The sequence below is a fragment of the Chelonoidis abingdonii genome, chromosome 19 (assembly GCF_003597395.2).
Source record: "Chelonoidis abingdonii isolate Lonesome George chromosome 19, CheloAbing_2.0, whole genome shotgun sequence".
Taxonomy (NCBI): Eukaryota; Metazoa; Chordata; order Testudines; family Testudinidae; genus Chelonoidis; species Chelonoidis abingdonii.
The window spans coordinates 8,814,483-8,842,402 of record NC_133787.1 but is presented as its reverse complement, the minus strand read 5'-3'; the positions used below and the strand labels follow the sequence as shown (position 1 = coordinate 8,842,402).

Genomic DNA, 27,920 nt, shown 5'->3' with positions numbered 1-27,920 from the left:
GGCTGAGAAACACCCATCAGTCACTTGGAAACCGTGCTGTCCTCCAGTGAGATGCATTGTTCTTTGCAAGCATTTCTGCTTGGGGGTTGCACCAAACAGGACACACTGGTCAAACTGTAGGGGATCAAATGATGTGCAACTTGCTGAAGGCTGCTGGGTACCTGCATGCAGCTAGAATTTGTAGACTAACTCCATGAGAGCAATGGTGGTGCTCTGGCCAAAGACAAAAGCTCCACAGAGGATGGAAATGACACCCCAAGCAATCAAACAGGATCTAGAAAATAGAAGAACAGTGCAATGTACCTTGAGGCAATGATTTAGTTTCCCAGGAGAAGGCTGATTTAAAGAGAAGTATTACCATAAATACAACTCTTCCCCTAAATAAGAAATCAACTTTTATTCATTTAGCTCTTAGGTTTACAAAACACAAACTACCACTGATACCCTAACTGTACAATTCTTCAGACTGATGGTGCAGTGACTGAATTCAGCCTTAACACCTTATAACCTATTTTACTGAGTGGGGGACTGTTGCCTAATGACACCTCGTCAGCTGGTTAAAATGGCAACAATTTTTAAATGAAAGTGGGCAGGGGGGAGAAGTTTATGGGTGCCCACTACAAGTTAATTAAGCCTGACCCCAGTTTCTCTGCCTGTCCATCCTGTATCTGTTACAGCATTCCAGCCCCAATGTAAGGTTCTTTTGGAGCAGAGAGGTGCTGGGCCCTGTAATTCCCACCCCTCTCTACTAAAGAGTGGTTATCAGAAAAGACAACCCTTGCTGGGGGAATGCAGACACAGAGCAGCTGAAACAAAAATTACACTTTTATCCCTGTGAGGGGAAGAGCTGGCGTTCAGTTTCTTCCTGTGAAATAAGAGACTGAGTGACTGACTGCAGTCAAAATGTCAGTATGACATTTCTCAAACATCAGAGAACCCAGCTTGACTTTCAGGTCTGAGGTAGAACTTCTGGCAGGGACATGTGCTCTAGTAGCCAAGGAGAGAGAGAAGAACATGGACCCCTCACATCATTTATAGAGCATTGGTATGTTTTTCTCTTAGAAATTAATTTATTTTGCACAAAATAGTTGCAAGGCTCTTGCTTATGAGACATTGCCAGTGTACCCTCTACTACACAGAATTGTGGGCCTTGCTGAAGAATAAAGAAACTTTCCTTTTGCTCCTGTTTGCCCACTTGTCAGTATGGCTATAGCATTGCATTAAAATGAGCTTTGCTTTGGCAGTTAAGTGGCACTATTTTTTTCTTAGCCCCAGGGTCTGTCTTCCCAAACAAAGTAAAAAAAAAACCCATGCTTTTGACATTTTAATCAAATTCCATGACAACACTACATAAGTCATAAAGAGAAGCTGGACACTGAAAGCCCCTCAATCGTAGAGACTTTCATAACTACACTGAAAGCAAATGAGGATGTTTTTAATCTTTTCTTTAGAAGAGAAGGATGTTTTGGTAAAGCGCCGAGACTCCAAGATACTGTCTGAAAACATGCCCACAAAACCTGTCAGCTGAGTGAGTGGTGTGTTCATTGCAAGGCAGCAGAAGTGATATTCTGACCCCTCTCCTCAGGTGAGCAGGACTGTACCTGTCCATCTGAGCTATAGTGAAATGCAAAATTCAGTTTAAGAAACTTACATTGAAAGATACTGGTGAATTCAGTTGTGTCTTGACGTACAGTGAAATGTCACTAGTGTTAAAGGATGAAATTCACAGATATCCAAGGCTCAGCTTATGCACCCTTTAATTTGCTTAGGGCTTAAATATGACTTGTCCTGGTTCTCTCTACAGGCCTGTTCACTTTCCCCATCCCAGATGCGATAGCTGGGAGACCTGAACCCATGACCTCCAGTATCAGAAGTTGGGATCTTAGGTCTAAACCAATGAGGCGGTGGCACAGGGATGAACAAACTGATTCCTCTCCAGCCTCATGAACACTCCACCTCACCCTGCCAAAGCCCATTAAAAAATTACAGACCAGCATGAGGTAGTTCATAATTACTGATGGGCTTTGGGCATTCCTGAAATGAGCTCAGGAGGGAATTGCATCCAGCCCTCTTTGGCCAAAAGTACAAATGGTTTCAACATGAAAACCAGCCAATGGGGCAGCATTATGTCAGGCAAAGAATCCTGGGAAGAACCAAGATGACTTGGGGGTGTAGAGGGAGCAGAGAAAGCAGACTCCAGCACCAGTGGAAAGGGCAAGCTATAATCAGGCAACAGCAGTTACTGTTTCAGGTTGTGTTGCCAGGTAACAGGTGACTGCAGGCCAAGTGCCACAAACTCAAGACAAAGGCTCTGCAGTCTACCACGAATGGGGGCTGCTGTTACCACATTTAGTCATGAAGGCCCAGATTCTCAAAGATATTTAGGTGCCTGACTCCTGTTGATTTCAATAGGAGTTAAATACCTTGGAGGATCTGGGCTGAAGGGCTCAGTTCTGTCACCCTTGCTTGCGTTGAATAAGACCATATTATGCAAATAGTTCCCACCAGTGTCAGTTAATGCGCCTCTGTCTCACCTGTAAGAAAAACCCACTGAAATGTTAAAGTACTTACAAGGGTGAAGGTGACAGAATTGGGCTCTTACTATTTTAAGGGAATTAATCCACATTTAGGTGGTAGTCTGACTGAAAGATACATTGCGGACAGCCTAAGCTTCTACACTGTAAAATAAACACTGATAAAATCCAAAGAATAACAGAAAACCTGCCTGCTTGTTTGTGAATTGGAAATTAATCTGCCTGGTTTCCAGCCCTCTGGGCCTGATAAATTAAGGCATTTAGTGCAAAATTCAGAGAAAAAAATACATTCAAATTCCTTACGAACAGCTGGAGCTGGGTGAACGTGCGAGCAGTGTTCATTCCCATACAAACCACATGTCCACTCTGACTGTGTTCATGACCCTTATTTGCCATGTGTACACAGGGATTTTTAAAAAGTAAGATTGCAGAAAGGAGTCTCATGAGGAAACAAATATGTCCCTGTGGCCATGTGGGCAGCTCTTCCATTGCTCTGGTAGCAGAACTACCAGCAGATGGCTTATGTGACCCCAGTTGCACATCGCATAGTGAAGAGTCTGGTTCAAAAGAAACTAAAACCTCTGACTGCAGAATTTAAATAGGAGAACCAGCTATATTTGCCTAATTTGTCAAATTATTCGCTAATAGCTCATCTAACTCTACTAACACCTCAGATTACAAACTGAAATATTTAAGATCGAATTTCTTACCTTTCAAATGGTTTCAAAATTCTTTTGCACTTTACACAGCTTAGACAGTGAAACTAGATTGTCTGTTCCTCTCTCTCTCATCATAATACTTTTTGGGTTTTCAACAGGAAGGGAAAATGACTATATAGTGATAACACAAACACACTCATCCTTTTGGCTTTAACTGCTATGATTAATGTGTTATTTGATGTCACATTCTGAGACTGCAAGAGCCTTGCAGTGGAGTTTAGACAGGGAAAAGGACACATTCATTCTATGTTAAGTTTTAATGGGCACTTCGGGAGATGAAGACTGAAATGGAGGGACCCTGCCACATCTTTGAACTGACCATCAGGGACAGCTCCACTTACATAGGCTATACACGTAGTGCACTAGGAATATCTCCTAATATTTATATGCATATAGCCAGCCCAACGGTATATGGCAGCTTACTTTTTCCTTGGTTCAATGGGTTCCGTTTCCATTGCACATACTAGACATAACCCTGCAAATCAAAACATATAATGGTTGTCATTTAAACATGTTACATGCATTCCCAAATATTCCTCCCAGTAACCACAAGAAGGCAGTGGCAATTTTAGAAGGAACCATACATTAGTGAGTTTAATTGCCAAGGTGTTGCATTAGTTCAGTTGTGCATTGCCTATCAGCACTACAGCTCTCTTAGAATATGTATGGATAAAGTCAGCCGGATGCTTTAACTTAAGACTTTTCCCCCTATTTTCAGATGTTTTTCCATCATTTTCTTTTGTGGCTTCTGCTCTGCAGGCATGCAAACTCACTTCTAGTTGTTACTTTAAACTTTTGTCTGACACCCAGCTACAACTGGAGGGTTGTTACATAAAATCGTTCATGTGGGTTCATTTTACTTTGACGATGGCTCAGATTTTTAGAGGTATTTAGGCATTTCTTTGCTCAGTATTGCAATGCCTAAATACCATAAAAATCTGGGCATTTGTCACTTCCATAACATGTGATAACTACTAGCGGTATGGAAATGTGACTGAGCATTGAAGGAATATAAATAGAAGAGGGTAAGGAAGGAAGGGTCTCCCTCGCCCGCCCCCCCCCCCTTTGCCCACAGAAAATGTGTTACTGAATGCCAGGAGCATCCATTAGATTTCACATCTACCTCCATTGCATCTCACCAAAAACAAAGTGTGTAGATTACAAGGTGCTGTTAGGATCAGACCATCTTTGGAAATTCACACAGACCGTTGTTCTGAAGCCACACACATGGTTCTGGAATTACATTTGTTTTTGAAATGTTCTCAGTACATGGGCAACCTGATCAGGTCTTCCTCCTGATCTTCCCCTTCTCACCTCCCCTACATACATGGAGAGGAAGATTTCTCCAGTGACTCAATTTTCCACTCACCCCTCTGATAACTATTGGAATTATTGCAAGAAAGTTGATGATGGCCATTTTGGAACACCTGGAAATCTTAATTGCCATGTTGATAATGCCGGGCCAGAGTCAGCATTATATTTGGCACCTACACATCTATGTGAAGAGTTTTTAACCCAGGAGGCTCAAAGAGGAAGGGGTTCTGTTAAAAAAAAAATCAAAATCAATAAATAAATAAAAAAAATTCAACCAGGGAATTTATGTAAAATCAACAGCCCTGAGGCAGTTTGAAATAAAAGTAAGTGGAGCTTCCAGCTCTATTTACCTCTCACACCTTCAGTGAAGGAAACTACAAAGCATTTGCTCAAGAGGGTGGTAGCTGAAAACAGCAATGAACAGAGAAACGCCCTGCTACTGAGTGCCTTGCAAAAGCAGCTCTAGACACATTCCTTTAAACAGAAGAGTCTCCCTTTTGCTGAAGAATGAAAATCCCCTACCCAAAAAATATTCAAGCCTAGAGTTTTTAATGTGTTCCATTGCATTTTATACCTCCTCTGTGTCAGTGTAAGGGATTACACAAAGATGCAAGGCTGTAGAGAATCAGAACTTGTTATCAGTGTGTCCATTAGTCACAAGTTACCAAACAAAATTGATCAATGATTCTTTGTATCCAAAACTACCAGATTGCAGCCACATCAGGAGATTCTTATCTGAAGGCTACTTTAAAGAGAGTCTATGGATTCTGGAGCCTTTCAGCCTGGCTCTTTACTCTAGGAATAGGCCCAAGCAGAAAGGCAAACTTTAAAAACCCATCCTCTTTCCCCCTCCAGCTCAGAGCCCCCAGATCCCAGATGAAATCTTGGGGAGAGATGATGTTGGGTTTTGTTTGTTTAAAGGGGCAAATGGAGCAGTGAACATTGAGAAGTTTTTTAAACTTGCACATAGCTCCCAGTGCACCTGATCAGAGAAAAATCTGAGCAGGAGCCCCGCCTCCATGTCAATTTCCTTCTGTCACCCCAGTTTTCAAAGGAAATTAATTCACAAAAAAGTATTTTCCTCCTAGAGACTCAGACCATGGGCAGTAAGTTTAGAAGCCTCACTGATCAATAGTAATTAATGCACCAAACCCTTCCCAGGCTCAGCTTCTGAATTAAAATGCACACGCATCTGTTAACAAGTACGTGCCTGGAAAGATGAAGATGAAGAATGCGCTGATGCCACCAATAATACTGATGACCTCGCTGATGTCAGGGACAAACAGAGCAATGATGAGCGTCACTATGATCCACGTGACAGTCAACACAATCCTCGTACACCTCTCATAAGGCTCCAGGAGCACGACAGACCTGCACTTGTCATTCAGGCAGACATCCTGTAGGACAGACCTATCAGACAGACACAGCCAGGTTACATACAGTGCTGTGCTGGGTTCAGAACTCCTTGCCATTGTGTCTGCTAACGCCCACGGTCAGTCACATATTGTGATGGGGTCTTTCTTGTGTCCCAAGCTATTGGCTGTTCTTCACAGCAAAATGCATAATCAAGGCTGCAGTTACTTGGGTGGGATTGTATTGTTTGAGCAATGCACTCAGTAGGGGGCAGTGCAGAGCTCAGCTCCACCCCGGCAGGAAGTTGCTTATGGAACACGCGTTCTGTGTAGATAGACTTATACCTCCCACACACTCACTGCTGCCCCTTCCCAAGCGTGTCTGTGCGCAGACGGAAAGCACCACCTTTGGGGATGGGACAGGCTATTTTCCCCAACACGCTCCTCAAGGGGAGAGGCCATGGCTTCACCACTTCCCCATCCCTTTTGGGGCAACATGTGCCCAGAAGTTCCTGCCCCTGCATGAAGGCCAGGACAACTCACTATTTGTGAGACAGAAGCACCTAGAGGCTCAAGCCAAGACAGGGCTCAGCGAGTTACACTCACTTCGGCTTTGTTACAGGGAGGGGAAGTTACCTGCCTGCTAAGAATCTCACTTTTCCAGGACCGGCTCTAGGCACCAGCAAACCAAGCACGTGCTTGGGGTAGCACAATTGGGGCGGCACTCCGGGAGATTTTTTTTTTTTGGCTTGAGGCAGCAAAAACCCTAGAAGCAATCCTGCACTTTCCCCTCTCATTCTCTTGGTCAGGCTCCTCGAGACACACCCTTCCTTTTCCCTTCCAACTAGGGGCTTTTGATGTGCCGCCCGCACACCCTTCCCCAAGGCTGCTTGCCCGGGTTTTCTGTTTTATGATCTCAGACAGCCGCTGTCCCTTGATCCCCTGTGGGGAGGTTGTCACTGCCTTCCATACGGTGACCACTGTCTTTATGATCCTTCTTCGCTCTTATTATGCCTATTGTCCTTGCAGAACTAGCCCTTCACTGGCTTTCTCCCTTCACCATTGTGAAAGTATGCCCAGTCAGTGGCAGATTTTCAGCCACCCCCATTTGGGTCTTTGCCAATTCACTGTTTTAGGGGTGGGCTGCGCTTCACCATTAGTAATCTCTCTTTCCAAATCTTCTCTGGATGAAATCTACCCCACTGACACCTACCACTGTGGGCATAAGCCCATTCCTACACACTGCCCCTCCACACATTTCAATAACCATGCACAGCTGCAGCCTCTCTTACCTCCCCAGCAGGAGAACGATTGGGTATATGGTGATGATAGAGATGCCAAAGAGTAGCCGGGCTATAATGATGATCAGGTCATTTCCTGGGTATGACATCAGAATATCGGCAGCAACATCAGCACCAAAGGTTAAATAGCCATAAAGCCCTAGAAACAGAAGCAGCAAAGATCAGAGGCATTAAATGTGATATTGAGCTACAGTCGTGATACCATTTGGGGAGGAGTTTGGAGGAGGAACCAACTGCGAGGGAAGTTATTAAAATGAATGTGTATTGCTCGTTATAGCTGGGGCAGGTAGCATTGCCTATTATTAAGGTTGCCCAACGTGTCCCATATAAAAATCTGCTTATAACTTTGCAAAACTTTAGCCATTTGGGCTGAAATGTTGCATGCTGGGTGTCTGCCTCAGGCTGATTTGCGGGGAAGGGGTATAAAAGATTGGAAAGAATGGATGGTGGTCACTTAACGAAGAGCTATTCTGTTAAGGGAGCACCATCCATTCAGTGCACTGACTGAGGCTGGGGCCCTGTGGGAAATGTAGTTGGGGATTACGTAACTGGAGACCGTATTAGAGTGCAGATGCAACAGAAGGCCGCATCACGATTGCGCAGGCAAACTTAATTCTGGCACTTCTGAACGCTTGACTTTGCAACTGTAGTAAAGTTATTTGAACATAGGATGTGTGTGTGTTTATCACTCATGTGGGAGGAAGCCTTTAAGGAAGACAAATTTATAAAACTTCCTTGCCAAATGACTCTCCCCTATGGCAGCTGACCTATAAAGAGTTGAAGAAATCTTTAGTCAAACAGCTAAAAGGCATCCTGAGCACAATTAGTTGCCATGATGCTAATCAGGAAAGCCCTTGTCTGAGTGCTATAGCATGTTTCACATTGTACATTAATGTGTTCTAACATGAAGTCATTGTCCGGTGTCAACAAGGCCTACTCGTGCAATGTGGTTTCTGGGTGAGAGCGGAGGAGGTGAAACTTTCAACAGGTTGGGATAAGGCGAGAGGGAGAGGTTACCTGTAAGAGAATAAATCAACAGGCAGAAGAGCATGGAGAGCACAGACACCACAATCCAAAGGGAGAGTTTCTTGTTGTGCATGCTGCTGTAGATGGCAATGCAGGCTTCATGACACTGAAACACACGAGAGAGCTCGGCACGCTTATCAGGAGGTGAAGGGAGGATGAAATGCCTCTTGCCACGTGAGCTGCAAGCTATCGGCTTATCATATTCCCTCTGTGCCACAGTCCCACCACCGCCCTGCCCACAAACCTTCCCCTGGGGCCTCCCACTCCCATACGCAGCCATTCCGCCCTTCTCCAGGCCCCTGCCTCAGCAGGAGGCAGACTGCTGGGGTACCTCCTGCCCTGAGTCCCCTCCAGAGACAGGTCACCGCCCCTTGAGTGATTCTCCCCAGTGACCAAAACACAGGGCCCGTCCTTCCTCCTGCCAGCAGAACAGGAGGGGATGTTCTCTGCCTCTGGAAGGGGCCACTCCCACCCCTCCCAGGGCCAGAAACAGAGCTGTTCCTTTCTCCCCACCTCAGAGAGCAGGGGAAGGGAAGCGACAAACCCCATGGTTCTTGTTGCCCCCACCCCCTCCATGGGCAGGAACTGAGCCAAGCAGCTAACCTGCTATGGAGCTGAGTACAGGGGAGCTCTGATCTGGGTTCCACTGGTTCTGCCTGCTCAGAGACTGGACCAGGACACAGATCCAAACCCTCACGCTGTGCTGACCCTGTGCCTCAGGCAGGGCTCTTACTCTATCAGGCTTCCCACGTGAGGCAGCCCCATTAACACTGCTGCTTATAGAAAGAGATGCCCATTACTGGAAGCTCCTTAAATCAAGCCCCTTCCTCTGTCCCCCCTGGACTCACTAATGAAGGACACAACTCAAGGTCGGGATCATGTCTGCACCAGATAGGTATGTACGCTGCACTCCCTAACCTCCCAGGGTGAAATCCTAGCCCCATGGAAGCCAAGGGGAGTTTTGCCATTGACTTTCCTGGGGCCAGGTTTTCAGCCCCAGTGTCCCACCCGTAGATTCTGGGATGCATGGTCTTGTGGAGGTGGGAAGGGGGATCTCTGCTTGTTCCTTGTCCTGGTCAAGGCAGGGGGGAGGGCGGTTCCCTAGCTTGGGGCATCATGTTAAGTGAGAGCTTCTGCGAAGACAGCTGTACTAGCGACCCGCTGGACTGGCCCACAGAAAAGGACAATGGAAATCCACGGTGCTGTTACCTGAAATCCAAAACAGATCGTTGGGATGACGCTGAACATGGAAGCCAAGGAAGACACCCTGCAAGATTGGGAGAGGAAGGGGAGCACAGATGATAAGTTCAGTTGAAGAAAAGGTCAGTCATTGGGTCAGGAAGAGAAATACGTTCACAGCCTTGCCTGGCGCTACAGCAAAAAGCTGCCCCCGTCCTGCAGAAAGGAGCCCAGCAGCACAGCATCTACTGGCTATTCCAAAAGGAGGCAAGAGAGAAGTCAGCTTCCATTCCTGTACCAGACTCTGCGTGCCTGGAGCCCCGCTGGCTTCCAGGAGGGTCAGCTCACGTGGAGTCAGTCGCAGGAGGCCTTCGCTGCACACTGATACCCTGGCCTACCTGAGGGAATCATTCCCCACTGGCAGCCTCATACGTTTGCCAATGAACCCCTGGCACAGACAGCGCTCCTGCAGTCACCCCCATTTCATAACCTTCCGGGAACCATCTCCTCAGCAGGTTTAACAGAGATAAAGATCCTAAAGCCAGCAGCCCCCTGCCCCAGCCAGGGCTCTCACTCTTACCAATGCTAGTTCAGCTGAACTGGTGTTGGTACCCAAGTGAATGTATTGCTACGATTGCCTAGTGTAGACAAGGCCCTGGAGTCTTTCAGGGTTGACAAGACTGGAATTTCTAATGTAAGAAAACAGAAAAAGCCTCCCACTGGGGAATTGTGTGTGTGGTGGTGCTGGTGGGGTGAAGGGGGGGCGGGTTCAGGTCTTCTTGATTTATCAGACTGAAGCAAAACAGATAAGGAAAAGGACAGAAGCCCAGTTCTCCCTCACACCCTCCATGCACAGTCACCTCTGAAAAGCCGCATAGCCACGACAGACCCTGACACACACACTTCTCCCAACACCCAATAATTCATCATCTTCCAGTGATGCCTGCATGCAAATACCCAGATGGCTCACAGACCCTTTGTAATAATGTATCCTCTGGCCTTCAGAATAGAGGGCCAGATCATCAACATCACTCCACTGAAGTCATGCATGTGGCACTGATTTATGCCAGCTGAGGAGCTGACTCTGAAGTTGCTATTTTACGCAACCTAAACCCTCGGACAACCAAATTTTTAACCACCCCTCTGTTTCCCATATGAGGTATCTGGTGGGCCCTAATACAGAGAAAGCCCCTGCTTAGACATCTGCATCCCAGCCATGGCAGCAACAAAGGATTACTACGCTGACCCCCCTGCAATGGCATTGATCCCTTAGCCTTGTTTCAAAGTGAGCAGCGTGCACTTTGTTGGATTAGTTATAGGGGCAGGGAGAGCCAAGCACTCCCTAATGGCCTGAGATGCACATTAGCACCTCCAGGCATGATTGCAGCTGCCCTGGCCACTAACTGTAAGGTCAGCAGATCCAGGACTCCTCCAGGACATTAGCACAGCATGGCGAGCCAAGGAGGAGGAATACAAAGGAAAAAAAAAACACAGGGAGACTTTCCTGCAGTTTTAACAGCCTGGCATGGCATAAAAATAGCCCTTAAGTTCCAGCACATTTGTTATGTTAGCATTATAATTGCCACTCAGCACATTTGTGTCCTGAGTTTAGTGCCAAGTCGAGGAGCCTGGGGTCCCTTGAAGCAGTGATAAATGGTTGCACCAATACTTACCTTGAGGAATAATGGTGCTCATGCATGATAACTTGCTCCGTTCTTAGGTAGTATTTTATTATAATCACCAGGGTCAGGTAGCAAGCAGCCAAAGTACCTAAAATACTAAAACAAAAGGATTGGAGAGGAAAAGTGTTCCGCTGTTAGTGTACAGAATGAAGATTCAGCCATGCTATGTTGGCAAGTTGCAATGTTCAATGAGTGTGAGTTACAACCCTGTCAGACAATATACTGCGATTCATAAGGGCAGCAACCTGGCTACTCACTGAAACTGGGAAAATATGGCGCTTGTGAGTTCATGGGACTGCAGCCAGACCCCAAACGTGCACCACTATCTGCACAAAGGGAAACACTTCTCCGGCCACAGAGAGAAACGTTTTAACTCTAACAGGAGTCTGGCCCGGAGTCTCTCTCGCTTGGTTTGCACTGCTGTGGCTCCACTGACTTCACTGGACTTGCTCCCAATTCACAGAGGGGAAAGCAGGAGCACACGGTCACACCCTATGCCACGTACATCCTTTTTTGTAACACTCACCACTTCTTAGCTTTACAGAGACTGTAGATACAGGAACAAGCTCACCCGCCACTGAAATGCAACCTCCTCTGGGGTGGAATGAGAGACACACTGCACCACCAGCACTACCCAGGAGTTTGAGGGAGTGAAAGGGAAAGATTAATATCTTGAACAAATGGCAGGCAGGGGGATTTAGGTAGAAAGAAAATTACCCAAGATGCCGTTTGGCCAAGACACAGATTTAGCACTTCCATTCCTGTGAGATTGCTATGGGATCTGGAGTGTCATTCAGAAACCTCTGCCCAAGTGAGAGCTGCTTAAAGGACGCGACCTCAGAGAAAGTCAGATTAACATGTTCACAGTCTCTTCTTACGGTGTCTATTTTAGGTCACATCCTATTTATTAGCAATTACAAGTGAGATTATTGGCTGACAGCCAGCTTATCTTCTCTGCTCTGCTCTGGGGATTCACTTGCCATGTTGTATTTACCATGTTCTGCAGGAAGTTTCTGAAACTTTTCTAAGAAGTGAAAACCAATTCACCAAGTCTCAAGCCAACGAGAGCTCAGCTAACACACATATAGGGCTCCAGTGATGCCCACAAACCCAAAGCACTAGCCCTGATTCTGTACCCATGGACGGGCATTTCTGTAGCGTGGCCAGAAGCTCACAAGCTCTTCCCCTGCACTGACTGGAGCAGTGGGCGAGGATGGGCAGCAAGAGGCAGAGAGTGGGTGTGGCCAGAATTTGGGTGAGTTGATAAAATCTGCGTTAACGCGGAGGCTGTGCACGTGCTGGATTTCAGCTCCTCCTCCTGCTAGCCAGGGACAGTGGCTCACTTGAGTGTGTTTAAGACCAGCACGGAGAAGAAAGCAAGACCAGGGCAGGAAGGAGGGCCAGCCTCTGACCTGGGAGTAATCTGAAGGCTACCTGCAGCTGCTCAGTGGCTCACTGGGTATATAGGGCACAGTGTTCTTGGTGCACACCAGCCTGCACCTGCCATGTCCCTCCCCTTAAGTCCCCACATTGGGTGAGTTGTAAGTAACCGAGCACCAGGCGTAGCAGCCTGCCAGTGGCTCAGCAGCCTGCCAGTGGCTCAGCACGTATCTCTCACCCTTGGCTTGGAGGGCTGGGTGCATCTGGCCCCAGTTCAGCCTACCAGCCTCACAGCTCTGTCATTAGTGCCAAGCGTACCTGGTGTATTTCTGGAACCCAATCTCCCTGGGAACAGACAGAGGGAAGATGACCAGGGCGCACAGGGCAGTCAGGGTGAAGCGGTAATCTGTATACCAGTGCTGGGGAGGAGGCGGCCCTTCTCCATTCAGAGTCATGTTCATGTAGAGGGAGTCACATACTGAAGAGGAGAAAAGGAAGAGGTGGTTCAATGGGGCAGGGGAGCTCAGCATCCGCTTGTCTTGTGTTGTCCTAGTGGTCAGCCACAATAGGGCCAGCAACAGCGTGAATCGCTTTTTAGATATCAAACACAGGAACTGCTTGGTAGCACCCAGGAATTAAGATCAAGTTTCAGATAGAGGGCTCAAGAGCGATAAGATCCTCACATGCAGTCTCTACAGTCCTATCGGTGTAACAGTTCGTCAGACGCTGGACTAGCCTCCGCTGGAAACAGGGATTGACCATGGAGAAAATGGCCCTTGGCAGAACAGGACATTGACAGGATGGCCGCCTTTCGCCAAAAACACAGGGCACAAGGTGTGCCAAACACCCTGCCGCCCTCAAAATTGTCTCTGTGCTGATAAAGTTAATGGCCCAATTTTCCAAACGTGACTAGTGATTTTGGGTGCTTTCCTGGGGATGTCCTAAAGGGGCCAATTTCTCACAGAGCAGATGCTCAGCACTGTCCAAAAATCAGGCCTCTTTGTGGTATCTCAAGTTGGGCACCCCCATCCCAAAATCAAGCCCAACACATTTGTTTTGGAAGTCTCCTATGCTCCCCTCTGGGGTAGTTTATATACATGCAGAGAACCGGAATGACGTAGACTGCAATAGCTCATGCTATTGGCATGAGTAAGAATGGCCACCTCTCCTTTGGTGGCTCTAGGGTCATGGTCAGAACAAGGGGACTCTGTGCCAGGTCCATTCCCTAAGCAGGGACACGTACATTTTTCCAGCTGATCGCCCACAACTCTGAGGAAGGCTACGGAAATCATGAAGAGATTTAAAATGAAGCAGATCTCGCAGAGCTTCCCAATGGCCGACCCACAAATTTCTCTGACTACGCCCTGGTACGTGGACTGGGTGCTGATGGAGGAGGCATATCCCAGGATCACTAGGCCGCTGATTAGGAATATTAAGGAGCCCTGCAGAGATGGAGGACATAGGAAATAAAAGTGAAGTGAGTTTGCATTTACATTGGTCCTCCTTTAACCAGTGATGATTAGAGCTGCCCATCTTACGCTGTGAAAGTCTTTCCTCAAAAAGCTCTGGAAGCTACATGGCAGCTTTGTAACGTAAGTGTAAAGCAACTGATACCCAAGACAAACACATCATGGGCTTTGGCAAGAGGAGGCTGCTTCCTTTGGATTCTTCTCGTAAAGCGAATGCCTCTGAACCATTAGGAGATAGAGAAGGGACAGAGCAGAATCGCTGCCATCACCAAGTTATTATTTGTACTGCCCTTGTCATGGACCAGGACCCCACTGCACTAGGTGGTGTAAGAACATAGAACAAAAAGACACTTTTTAGGGATAAGAGAGAAAAATCTAAAACCGAACTGGCAACGTCCAATCTTGTATCTGGCCACTAGATGGCAGAGGGCAATCTAACCACCTATTTCAATGGCTGCACTGACATTGCTAATGCAGTCAGTTAGCCCTGATTTATAGGTGGATAGAAAGGAGAGTTACATATCTATGTACAACGTAACGTATCCATCCAGGCTTGAGTACAATGAATATGCAAGTGTAACGAGTCTTTAGGTTTGGTCTCTCGTTTATTTCCTGGTGGAACCCGGGCCATAGAAGGACACAGGCGATCTGCCAATGCTATTCTGAAGGACACACACCTCGTAGGTCAGTCCATGGTTCTGGTGCTTTTTCACACCAAGACAGGCTATGAATGAAAGATCGTTTTATGAGAATAATCATGGGTTAGCAAATTTTCCTGTCGAAACACCCTCCAGCAGCATCACCTCAGTATTACCCACATGCTGTGTGCAGCTATAAAACAGCAAAGCTTTTGTTTTATGGCACACACCACAGCTTCAAATTTCCACCGCTCTTCTGCACGTTCAGAGCCAGTGGTGGGTTTTGGTTCCCAGAGCCATTGCAACTGTCACAAGGAGCCACACACTGGTCTCTCGCTTGTTGTTTTTTCGTACTCTAAAGTAACCTTCATACAGAAATGTAACACTGTGTGTGTGTGTGTGTAAGAACACAGCAAGAGGGATAGGATTGTAAAACAATGAAACCCAAAGGCAGCATCATGGCTTCCTAACTCACTACTACACTTGAGCTATTTTTTTCCCTTGCCAACCCCACTATGCCTGAAATTGAGAAAATTCTTCTCTCCTGCTACATCCTGCGTAGCAGAGATAGTCAGCAGCAAACCTGGGATCTGAAGGCAAGAGGCCTCGCTCCCAGTTCTGTGCTCAGCCCACACCTCTCAGATGAAGGAATGGGAAGCGTTAGGACAATACAAGGTATAGAACTGGTACTTACCATGTAAAATAGCTACATCAGGAACCAGCCAAAACTCAGAATTTGCCTGGCATCACCACGTACCTCTCGCCGGAGGGTTGGAGGGAAGGTCAGTGACCGCTCTGCAGTAACTGTTAACAAGGGCTGCCTTTAAGCAGACAGCCTCTGCAAGTGAGAAATCTATCGATGGGCTTTCAGTCTGAAGCCTCCATCCCAGCCACATATTAAAGGCTAGTTTAATCCACAAAAAATACTATGTTCAATACCCCAGAGATATTGAAATGGGAAGATGATTAAGATTTAAGGGAGGACTCTGCTCAGCCCTCGGTGAATGCACAGGAGGACGGGGGTAGGGACAGAGGGCAAGACAATGATTTTCTCCCACCCCCTTGTGCTCCCACACAGCACCTAACACATCACAGCTTTTGGACTGGCCGATCATTACTTTTCACTAGCACTGCGGCTGTACAAAGTGGGCTGGAATATGGCCCCAGTCATCAATGGAGCAGACACTTAATTTTCTTCAAGGGTAGTGCAGCAGCCTTGCTCCCCCATGCACCCCCCAATCATGCTTTCTGGAGTCACAAGCAGCATTTAATTTAGCTTTAGTGGGTTTCAGATCTGATAGTGGGTGCCTCCTGACCAAGGTGGCAGCTCCATAGATTTTTGTCTTTGAATTCTTATCCTCCAGGTTAACTTCACTTACTGCTTGAGAGATGATTCACAAACAGCACTGGGACTGAAATATTTCATCCTTCCCAGACGCACTTTTCCCAACTGGTTAACTTCTAAAACTTCGATTGGTCAGCAGGTAGCCCTTGGTTTCACCGGAATATCTGCTTATGGCCTCTGTTAAAGGAATGGTGCACCTGGAAACTAGTCAGCTACATGAAAAAGAATTGGAAGCGATTTCAGATACTGCACTTGCCCCCAGCTTCCTCTGCCAATTTTTGTGGGTTTCCAATCCCATCTTTAAAAATCTCTCTCCCCCTCTTGCTGGCAGCTGCCATGCAAAAGAGTGAACCCCCACAAGAAGGGAAACTGATTGACTCTACATGGGAAACAGTGAAACTGACTATGCAGAAGTGGGACAGTTACGGGGGAAGTGTTGCAATTAGGGAAGGACTTTCCTTCCTGCCTCTTTGTACTGGGAAACCTTAGCTACACATAAGAGAAATAATACCAGCTACTCTTACAGAGCACTCTTCATCAGTAGATCTCCAAGCACTTTGCACAGGAGGTCAATATCATTATAAATGCAATCACACTGGTTACAAGGTTTTCACCGCTGCCCTGCCACCAGGGGTGAAAGTGAGCTGGTACCAGCTCATACGCAGTGCTTTAATGTCCCTGCCCCTTTTGCCTCGCTTCTCAGGTCTGTACCAGCAGGGCCGCCGACCGGGGATGCGAGTGTGTGTGTGGGGCGGCACAGCAACCTTAAAGCGCTGCCATAGCAAAGGACCCTGCAGCGTTTTAACATCTCTGCCCCTTTTGCCCACCCTCAGCTACCGACGGGTCGGGGGGGAGCAAAGGGAGCAGCTGCCCCTGGGCCTGCGACTTAAAAGGAGCCACAGGCCCTTTAAATCGCCACTGAAGCCCTGGGTGGCGCAGGTCAGGCGGCCTGGAAGAGCTGGCTGGGGGATGTTGACCCCCCCAGCCCTGCCCCTTTTGCCTGAGGCCCCGCCCTTCCAGGGACTGGAGTCAGCTCCAGCCCTGGCCCCATATCAGTCAGTATCTGGAGTTACTTTCATCCATCTGCTGCCCTGCCTAAGGCGGGCCTGCTGAACTTTTTGGGGTACTCCACATGTATTTCATGTGGAAACATGGAAAACAAGCAGCAAAGTAGATTCCATAAGCCAAATCCTCAGCTGGTGTAAGCTAGCATAGCTTCACTGAAGTCACCGGAGCTAGACCAATTTGTACCAGCTGAGGATCTGACCCTGAGGGTAGGTCTACAATGCAAAGAAAAACCTGCACCACCAAGTCTCAGGGCCCAGGTCAATTGACTTGTGCCTGTGGGGCTCAGTCCGCAATGCTAAATAACAGCGTAGACATTCCCACTCAGGCCGCAGCCTGGGCTCCGAGACCCTTCCTGGTCACTGGGTTTCAGAGCCTGGGCTCCAGCCTCAGTGGGAATGTCTACACTGCTGTTTTCAGCCCCGCAGCCTGAGCCCCGCAAGCCAGAGTCCCTTGACCTGGGCTCTAAGACTCAGTGCTCTGAGTTTTTCTTTACAGTGCAGATGAACCTTCACTGCCTTCACTCAAATCACCAGTCTACAAGCACAGAGCAATAGCAAGGGAAGTCCGATATTTAAGAGCCAAGAATCAGATTAAGTTTCTTCTGGGGGTTTTGCAGAGAAGATCTAGAAGTTCCTAAACCTGCAAACTCACCAGCAAGCATTTACAGTGGCACCAATTACACCCGTGATGAGGATGACAGAGGCAGAGATGGACACCCCCCAAAAAATACATCTTACAGGGGAAGCCTGCCTTCACAGAGGGAATGAACCCAGAAGAAATCTCTTAATTAAAGCACACCTGTTAGTAATCTTATTTAAAATAAAATACAAAGTTAAAAGATTTAAACCTGCCTTTATTTTCATTTAGTCTCCGGGAAAAAGGGCCAGAGAACTAGCTGTACACACAGGCCTCATTTCCAGCCTGGCTTAGCTGCCCCCACTCTCCTTGACTTCAGTCAGCATTGTGGGTGCTCAGCAACTCTGGGTATCAGGCCCATATGGTACGATTACTTCAGCGTCAGTTCAAGGTTCTGCTCATGCCACCATGCACAACTGTGAGAAGTTCCACTGAGCCAGTGTGTGCTGAAGAAATATTAGAGTCAATAACTCCCTGGGACTACTCACCGTAAAGAATGGGCCACAGGGTCACAGCCCAGCTGGCAAATCAAGGCCCTAAATCACCCCAACATGCACTTTTAGAGAGAAAATGGAAAGTCAGGTGACTCCGTTTAGATGCACATAAGTCAAGAGAACATTAAAGAAAACCCCCCAGAGAAACATCTTTCGGTTTAATTATTCTAACGGTGACATTAAAGCACCATATTGTGTATTACAGATCAGACTTACAATACGTTTGAAAGTCTCAGCACCAAGTGACAGAATTTGCACAAGCAGTCAGACTCTCCTTTGTGAGCTAACTATAGGAAGATAGCTCTCCAGGTAAGGTGACCAGTCAGCAAACGTGAAAAATCGGGACGGGGCTCGGGGATAATAGGAGCCTATATAAGAAAAAGACCCAAAAATCAGGACTGTCCCTATAAAATTGGGACTTCTGGTCACCCTACTCCAGATAGCCCTGATTTCATCCATGTCCCGACTCCTATGGGCCTTGCTTGCATCAAGCTGAAAAGACTAAGATGTGATCAATTTGTCACCGTTACTTTATACCCTTATCCCAATCCCGTTCACTTCAATGGGTTTTGGATCAGGTCATCAGTTAGTGACTCATTTAAACGTGATGCAGGAAAGGTAAAAAGGGGCTCAGATCATATTCCTCATAAAAATCCAACGGAGAGAGCGGGGCCCCATTCTTCTCACTTATACCAGTGGAGCTTGATTGTCGTACAACAGGAGTAATTTCACTGAAACCGGTGTAAGGAAGAGAAGAAGGTCCAGTGCCATCAACATAATAAAGGTCCACAGTCTCGTGAGGGGAAGATTTTCAAAAGGCATAAATGGCAGGTGGGCTCCCAAGTCCCATTTGTGCCTTTGAAAAATTCCCCTATAACCTTTTGAATCTACTCCTACATCACTCGGTTCCTGCAAATCCTAGAGACAAGACACAATGGTTTCTATGCTGGAGGTGTCAGGCTATTTGTGAAGACATGGCTGCCCATCAGTTGTGCTTGTGTGTGTTTTTATATTTGATTTTAATGGTTGTTGTCTCACCAGCATTAAGCCGCAAGAAAAGAGTCTTTTACACAAATTGTGTGATCTCGTATAAGAACTCTTACCAGCTGGAGGATAAGAAATGCATTTTATGCCAATAAACATGATTAGCACATAAACAGCACCGTACTAATGGGTTACTTAAATTCTGATTGTGTACATACTATACTGAATCTCTTTGATTATTTGTTAATGCAAAAATGCTTGTGCAACAAAAAAAAATGGTTTTCGTCCTTTACCAGCTTTTAAAACATGCTCAGCAGTTGTCAACAATTCTATTAGTATAAATGAAAATTAGGTATTTGTCTTACTCTTCAGAATCTTTGTTACTTAGTCAGACTTCCATCAACCTGTAATCAATCATTTGGGTCCCATTCATTATCTTCATAATATGATCTCTCTCACTTCAGATTCCTTAAATCCTGCATTTTCATGTTAAAGACACCCCAGTTATCTTAAATCTATTTTATGCTGATGTGAGGCCCAATCCAAACACTTGTTCAGACAAAGGGAGCCTTTCCACTGACTTCTATGAGTCTTGAAGCTAACTGTGAATATGGACATTTTTTCTTTAACATTACTGGTTGGAAACTACAGACATGAAGGCAATTGTGTACCTCTGTCTGAAGGAGAATGACTTCTTTGCACAATAATCTAAATGTTATTTTAGTCAAACTTTGCAGAGAAATGTGGCATTGGAGTGGGTGGATAACTGGTTGGAAAAGCTTCAATTAATCAAGAAATTTCACTGGCACAGTAGAAAACTCTCTCGTACATATCTCAATTACCAGCAATATGAATAAATAATTTAAAATCCTCCAATAGACAGGTCATACCCATGCACAGCATCCCTATAGATTTCCATACGGGGTGCCATCTTTGTCCCCGTAGCTATCTACATTAGACTTGTGGTAAGTGATGTGGTTCTTATTAATTAAGATTGTAATGTGGAGCATCCAGAAAAGGTGAATTCAAGCGAGATTTCGTTGCCTCAGTCCTATCAGTAGGAAGTAGTGTCAGTGCACACAAGTTGGTCATGCTTAATGTTGCCAAAATTCAAATTATGGCTTTTTCCCTTGAGTCCATTGACTTTTAAATTATATAGATATGGTTTTTATTATAAAAAAGTAAAACAAACTGAGAAAAAGTTTGCAAATTTGAATCTGTCAGATCTATCGGGTGTTTTTACCATCAAAGGTAATTACTTTTGGTAATACGTAAACTGAATCTTATTGAATGCTCGAGCCAATCTCTCTCTGTTTATTATTCAAATCATAAGAATAATTTATTTTTAATATGAGAATGTTGGATGAAAGTTATGTATACACCTCATTTCTGTCATCCTCATTCACCTCAATTAGCAACCCAATTATCTTTGTTAATTGCTTTTATGATCACATATACCTTAGCAACTTTTACAAAAAACTTTCCATTTCTTCACAAGTTAGTAAAGTACATTTTCTTGGGGTTTTTAATGTAATATTTTCTCCCATAATAATTGTACCAAGTTGATAGGAGTCTCCATTCGGATTACTTGGTGGCAGCTAAAGGCTTCCGCCCTTAGCTGGAATTGGGCCCGCTTGGGCTAGATGCTGTAGGCTGACATTGCATCTGCCCCAAAGAGCTTACAGTCTGAGGCCCCGGATTCCAAACATTCCCATTCTTAGCTTGGAGCATGCGCTCGTGTGTTGGCAGCACAGGGCTGTAAAGGAGATGAGTGATAGACATAAGGTAGAGGAGAGGCAGAGGATATGCAAGCACAGTGATCAGCCCAGTGTTAGTCACATCTGCACATTTGCACATCAACACACAATCCCCAACAGAGACCGGCTCTGAACTATTTTTAACTCCCGGCTCCCTACCCTAATTACAGAGTAAACCACTGAGTCACCTCCGACCAGATGCCCTTTGAACTCACCTCTTTTCTCTGCCTTTGCTCTACGGTTACTAGCTAGTGCCACTGTTTCAAGAACAGATAAGAGGTAGCACCTAGAGGGCTGGGCAGGAGGTCAGTCTCACAGGAAAGAGACACTCTAGAGGACCCGAGGGGAACAGGGAGTGTGGGAGGAACAGGGAGAAATACAGAAAGCCATTTGTTACCACTAGAGAAAGATTAAGCTACAGGAATTTTTTTAGCCACTAACGCAGAATCTTTGTCCCCTTCAGTGCACCAGTCAATCACTATACAGAAAGCCCTGGGATATTTACTTGTCACTTACCAGTTCCACGAGAACAGCTGTAGTGATACCTCCAGCCTTATTGAAAGCCCATGGGAAATTAAGAAGTCCTGCTCCAAGAGATGATTTCAGCATAATAAAGACAGCCCCGGCAGAGGATAAGTTTGGGCTGCCTGACTCCAGAGTAGGCTTGGCTAACAAGCCGATGCTCTCTCTAGCCAACTCCTCCATCTCTGAAAGGAAAGAGGGCTGGGTTTAATTGTCTCAGAGTGGACAGATCTATTTGACTAACAAGTCTCTCCGGAATAACAGATCCTGGGGAAGTGCCTCTACTCACACAGCTGTAGAGCTGGATTCGGAGGAGCACAAATTCCTTCAAACAGTTCATTCCCTGCTTTGGCAAAGAACATTAAAATAAAAGGAGTGGGGACCTCAGAACTTTCACCCCCAATCACGGACCTGCAGGGGAAGGGATTGTGGGAAACCAAATTCTTCTCAACCAATCAAGGGTCAGGAGAATGTGAACCAATTAACTGAGCCAACTTGTGTTCAGTCATTTCTCAGTGGCTCATTTAATTGATGATCTCTCTGGAGAGGATTAAAGAGGAGCAAAGTAAGTGGCGACGCTGTGTCAGATTCTGCAGAGAGGTGTGTGCAGGGATGAAAAACAAAGAAATGGGCTTTAAAGCTTTTAGGGGAAAACCAGGGTCAGGGGATAGTTTCAAATGAGTGTTCTGTCCTCTGTGCAATCCAAACTAGACGCCTACAGATTACAAAATGACAACCTGGGCCTGATCCATAGCTCACTGACACCTGTGGGAAGACCCCTCCCTATCCACTGACTTCACAGGATTTTTGTCAGACCTTATTGGCCCCAGTTCAGCAAGTTCCGTAAGAACATGCTTACCTTTAAATGTGTGCAGAAATGCTCTACTGAATCAGGGCTTACGTGTATGATTACTTCCCCTCTGTTGAATGACAAGGATTCTAAAAATTGCTGCTCTTTACTTAACAGCACAAGAGTTGCTCAAATGTACACAAAACAAATAAACCGATAGTCTTTTCCCCTGCCTCAGTTTCCTCACCTCTCTGGAGTGTTCTCTGGGCTTGGGCAGAGTCTTCTGAGGTGCCCAGGATCCTTCCTCTATGGCTCAGGGCTTCTCTTCATTAACATGGAGCCTTCTCTGACCTTGGCTAGTCCACGGGTCAACAGGATTCCCCTGCTAACCCCAGCTTTCCTCTCTCTCCTGCCCAAAACTTCCTGTGTGGTTGGGTGAATCTTCCCCTGACCCACCCAGCTTCTGTGGCTAGTCAAGACTAGCATAAACACCTGGGATTCTTTGTTGCGTGTCTGGGGATTTTCCACTATCGCAGATACATTTTTAATCCTTTGGAAGAAGGCTAAACATACAATATCAAATTTCTCCATTGTTTCTTTGGCTGCTCAGCTCCGGGTACAGTTTTCATATTAAATTGGTGTTAATAACTAGATAAACAGACATAGCAGCCATATATCAAACAGCAATGCAGAATTGTACAATGTTGCAAATCAATATTTGATTAAGGATTTCCCTTATCCCGTTTCATACTGAATCAACTTCTTGAATAGAATCTTTTCTACAGTGTAGAGAAAATGAATACATGAGCCAGATTTTACTCTCACTTACACCAAATTCACTGGCCCAGTCCAGTGGCTTCAATAGAGTCACTCCAAATTCACACCAGTGAGACAGGAGAATCGGGCGCACTGTGCCCAGTCAGAATCCACAGAACCAAGGGCCAGATTTGACCTCAGTTACTTTGGAGTAAAAGTCAGACTCATTCCACTGAAGTCAATGGCAGTTGTCTGGATTTCCACACGGGTAACTGAGCAGAGAGTCTGATGCTCAGTGAGGCAAGTGGCTTCATTCAAACTGCTGTCGATTAAACATCCCATCGTGGCTCACATAGAATCCTGTTTTTTTCCCAGCAATGGGACGATCTAATTCTCTCTACAGCTGTGTGGAACTTCGGAAATGTCCCAACCAAAGGAAAGCATTGTTTTGCCCAGCAGTGTTTGTTTGGTCTCTCATGAGCACTAAGATAGGCATATGATCACCACTGCAGAGGAAGGGACAAACAAATGTACCTGAATCATCATAGTGGCCGGCACATTTATCTCCGAGTCAATATGTTGAGCGTTCAAGTTCCCTGCCAGGACCGGGGATCATCTTGGAATTTCCATTTCTGCAACTTGCCCACAGATGGAGGCGGGTTTGTGAAGCTGCTAGTGGCGGTGAGGGGACAGAGGGTGTTTACATAGCTCTAATTTGGGCTGCTTTAGGGTTACCACTCTGGTAAATGACCCATCTGGACTCATTCCTCCGGCCCAGGGGAACTCGGCTGGGGACTCCATCAGAATTTCTGTAGCTGCCCATGTGCAGTGAGGAAGTTCAACCTGCAGCTGTCAAGGAGAGTGCTTGTTGGCATTGTCAGCAGAGGCCAAGGATTAACTAGCTGTGGACAATCAACTATCTTCCCACGCCGCAGGAGTGGCCCCTTCTGCTCAGGGGGAGGCATGTTAGTGGGGCAATAGTGGCTGTTTGCACTGATGCACCTTAGGACTTCAGGCTCCATGGCTGCTAACCTAGAACCTTTCACAAGCACTAATGGCCTAATCCTACATCCAAGCACCAATACCACGGCTGACCAGTGGGGATATCCAAGCGGGCAATCCCAGACACTCTTTCTGTGGCTGTTACTGCATCAGCCTGCATATCGTTGCTTGCACTCCCAATTCTACAAGGGGCAGTGGTCAATGGACTCAAGCAGCGATGGATGCACGAGCTCCCCACCCCATTCTGTTCCTTAACACCCCTCTGATGGCATTTCCATGGAGCTGGGCTCCATATCTGAGAAGTGCTCCCCATCAAACCTCCCCGGATCCTGCTCCCAAGGCATCAGAACCATCCCTGTGCAAGGAACAAGCACATAAATTAAAAGCTGGCGAAGCACATTTCAGCCAGAACTTTAACTCACACAATCAATTTAGAAAGGAAAGAAATTTTTTGTTAAATAGCTTTGCATTTGCCTTCTAATTCTGAATCTTGGGGGATGCACTGGGCTAACCAACTGTTCAGAGGAAAGGGTTAATCCCTATGCATCACGGTGGACATTTTGGTCCCCAAAGTCATTTAAGCTAGGTTGATGCCTGGCTGCTTTGTCTTAATTTCTAGTTGCTTGTAACCAGGATCTCCAAGGAAAGCACACCTTAGTATTAATACCACGTGTGAACGACTCCCTGGGACAGTCCCTCATTCATTTTATATTTCCCAAATATGTGACCTTCTGATCTCAGTAAGAGGGATAAAGAGACTTTAATCAGCTGCTCTAAGGAATTATGGATGGCTAATTGTGCCTGTCGCCTCAATTACATCTTTGCAGCCTACAGTGTTTGTAACTGTTTAAAAGAATCCTTTTCGGCCTTCATTAGCTGTACACAAAAGAATTCAGACATAATTAACATGTATGATTTAGAAATTGGCCAGTGGGCTGTAAAATACCAGCCAGTGGGAAAGTCTTTCAATTCGGCCTGGCGCTTTGATACAATTTCATTCTGGTCTCAGGGCTGTGGAAGGGTTTGTAAATGTTCATTAGTGATGCTATGAGAAAATACAGCTTCCCTATTAGCATATCTTGAGTAAAGCGGGAAGGCTTTCAGGAATCCCTTTAATTAAAGTGCACATAAATCAGAGTGACGGGAGGACCAGTCAATCACTCCAGATGTCGGAGACGACCAGAGCCAGAAGGTAAGATGAAGGGTCCCATGCCCTGAGGTTTGGGATGGCCAGAGTGTGGCCCACAAGACAAAAAGACAACACTCAGGTTTCTTCAGCATGGCTCCCAGCTGCTCGCTTAATATGGAGGGAGGTTCACAGAGGCAACAGGTTCCAGCATGAAACATTCCATCTTGCTCCAAGCAAGCTGGCTGCTCAAGATGGGACACTGCATGATGGGACCGGTAGTGTCTGCAGGGCCCACCTCCACATTGTTAAGGAAGGCAGCTGCAGTCTGCTTCAGCATGTGCCCTGCATTTTGTGGCACAGCCCTGCCTCAGTCTCCTTAAATCTTGCACACCAGCATGGTTGTCCTGAACATGGAACTCAATGTGGCAGGAAAGTTTCCCTGGTATCTATACGTCCTAGCACTGGGACAGCAGGGTTGAGTGGCTATAGGCAATTCCTCCTCCCCCAGCCCTCAATGTTATGGACTCTGGGCTCCTGTGCAGTGAACATGAGTATTTTTTCAGAGTGCAAGAATCAAAGCATGAAGAAGTTGCATGAGTGGAGCCAGCTGTCAGTTCTGGCTGCCTCATTCACCCCCTGCCCTTCATAAAAGCAAGTTCAGTTCTCCCTGCAAGACTAGAAATGGGAGTTTTACATCACTGGAAAAGAGCGATTTCCAAAGGGGGACAAGCAATGCTGCTAGCCCTAGATGGTCCAGAGTGACCATGCTGATAACACACAGATACATCTGCCTGTGCTATCACATTCTGTCTATACAGGGAGTGGAGCAGCAGTTTCATACCAATGATCCCTTTCTCCAGGACAATTCCTTCAGGCCCCACATCCATCTCTTCCCTGATCCCAGCTGCCTTTCCTGTCTGATCCCCCTTCTCTAGTCAGCTGGTCCAGCATCTGTCTCCTCAGCCCCCAAAGCCACCCATCTTGTCTAGAAGTCCTTCATTGCTGTGTCCATGGCCAGGTGCAGCTCATTTAGCATTATTTTAGGCACTCTCAGCTCTGCCTTGCTTCCCTGGTGGTGGAGACGTTATATAAAGATGCATTAAGGAGCACCTGAGGAAATGCCTGTTCCCAGAAAGCTACAGAAATAGAGAACAAGATCAGAGGCTTGGCCTAGACACAGCTGGATTAGAAGACAGGGAGGATATTGGAGATGAAATGAGCAGCTGCACAGAAGGCAAGTCCAAGATCTGCTGGTAAGGCTGAGTGCTTCGAGGATGAGAGAGGGAAAAGGATAGGACAGGGAGCAGCTGTCACAAGGAGAATCTGGGTACAGATGAGGCAGGCTGCATCGCTGGCGAAGTACAAGCAGAAGGATTGGGCCGAGGGGAAATTATGATAAGAGTCTAAAATGGTTCAGTGTTTATGCAAAGAACATTCTATTAATGTTTTCCTGTATATAATTTTCACAGCAGCTTTGATCCATTGACAGCCACACCCACTGTTGTTTTCTCAGGGATAGATGGAGAAAGCCCTGCACTCTGGCACGGTGTCTTTAGGTCTGTACTCAGCAATGCCTTGACTTCTTGACTCAGGGAACACTGCACCTTCCAGAGAGGCTAATAACTTCTTCAAAGCAAATACTGAGCGAGAATGCCAGGAAGGGAAGTGAATGTAAGCCTGGGAGGCAGCCAGCTGATGAAGTCATGTGACCTTATTTGCAAAAGATTTGATCCACTTTAGTGTGGACTGAGTTCACCCACCTGGTTCTCACTTTCTCTGATCATCCAATAGCCTGATTTGGAGGCAAAGATATTTTCACACAGTATTTATTCTGCTGGATTATGAGGTTATAAAATTTTGCAGACCACCATGTTATGATGCTTTGAAAGCTAGTGGTATATTATACCAATCAGGTTTGGGTTTCTTTGTGACACTGATTTCCTTCCCTCCCTGGCTTCTGTTTTTCCACCTGTTGCTTTGGAGTAACTCATGCTAATGTTTAACAATGGAAGGCTAGTATGCTGCTGCCTATCGCTCTTTGAAAGCCAGCACAAGTAGAAGATAAGTAAAGAGTAAATTGCAATCTGCCCTTCATACGGATATCCATGACTTGCCATATCAGATCAAACCAAGATCCTGTCTCCAGTACTGGCTAGTACCAAATACTTCAGAGGAAGTGTCAAGAAACTGCAAAAGGCAGTTGTGAAGTAGCCTGCCTTGTCAGCTGCTGGATTTGTGTGTGCTCTCTCTCCATATGCTGCACCAGCCCTGCAGTCAGCAGACCTCACTAGTACTCCCGAGAAAGACCGCAGATCTGGTTCAGTGGTGAAGGCGCTCGGCCAGGTTTATTGCCCTCAAGGCACAGTATGAGTGCCCGGCTGACTGCACATGGACACTAACACACAAGTGCCCAGTGGCAAGGACTTGGCTCAGTTAGTGGTGGGACTCTCCACTGCCTCCTTGGCCAGACAAAAACGTCCCTTCTGTGACTCTTCTTTTATACACTGATACAAACAAGCTACATATTACCCTTCTGACATGGTTAGTTACCAACTACACCCTGTAGCTTTTGGTTTGAACACCACCCTGGCCCTGTATCATCTTCGAAGAGTGTGTTTATACCATAACTTTGTATTGGGGTGTTCTTGTACTAGCCTTCTGGAATGTGTTGAGTGAATACCTAGTGCCTAGTACTGCTTGGGAGTGCCTGTGTTTTAGCAATGCCAGCCATATCCTTGCCAAGTTCATGTACCAGAGAGCAGGGCCTGACTTTTGCTGACTTTGGTTTAGGCCTCAGGCCTTGCAGCAGGCCCAGTACTCCAGGCTCCCTCTCTCGCTACTGC

General features: G+C 46.4%; 1 protein-coding gene across 1 annotated transcript; it reads right to left on the bottom strand.

The window, feature by feature from the left end:
• Positions 1-97: 97 nt before the first annotated feature.
• On the bottom strand, positions 98-21,592 carry SLC38A8 (solute carrier family 38 member 8). The gene is made up of 10 exons (XM_032785721.2): positions 21,395-21,592; positions 13,731-13,929; positions 12,806-12,965; positions 11,099-11,203; positions 9,456-9,513; positions 8,238-8,352; positions 7,212-7,359; positions 5,778-5,977; positions 3,677-3,728; positions 98-274 (listed from the first exon to the last, which is right to left on the bottom strand). Exons 1-10 carry the CDS (start codon positions 21,581-21,583, stop codon positions 172-174), a joined length of 1,329 nt encoding a protein of 442 aa, XP_032641612.1. The 5' UTR covers positions 21,584-21,592; the 3' UTR covers positions 98-171.
• Between the last annotated feature and the right edge of the window lie 6,328 nt (positions 21,593-27,920).

Bases quoted from the DNA above. Each gene is read 5' to 3' on its own strand.
- SLC38A8 (XM_032785721.2), bottom strand. From the start codon at position 21,583: ATGGAGGAGTTGGCTAGAGAGAGCATCGGCTTGTTAGCCAAGCCTACT. The intron at 7,360-8,237 runs GTAACCTCTCCC...TTCTGTTTCTAG, and splicing joins GTTGATTTATTCTCTTACAG to GGCTTTATGGCTATTTAACC. The intron at 275-3,676 runs GTAAGCTGCCAT...TCTATTTTCTAG, and splicing joins CCCATTGAACCAAGGAAAAA to ATCCTGTTTGATTGCTTGGG.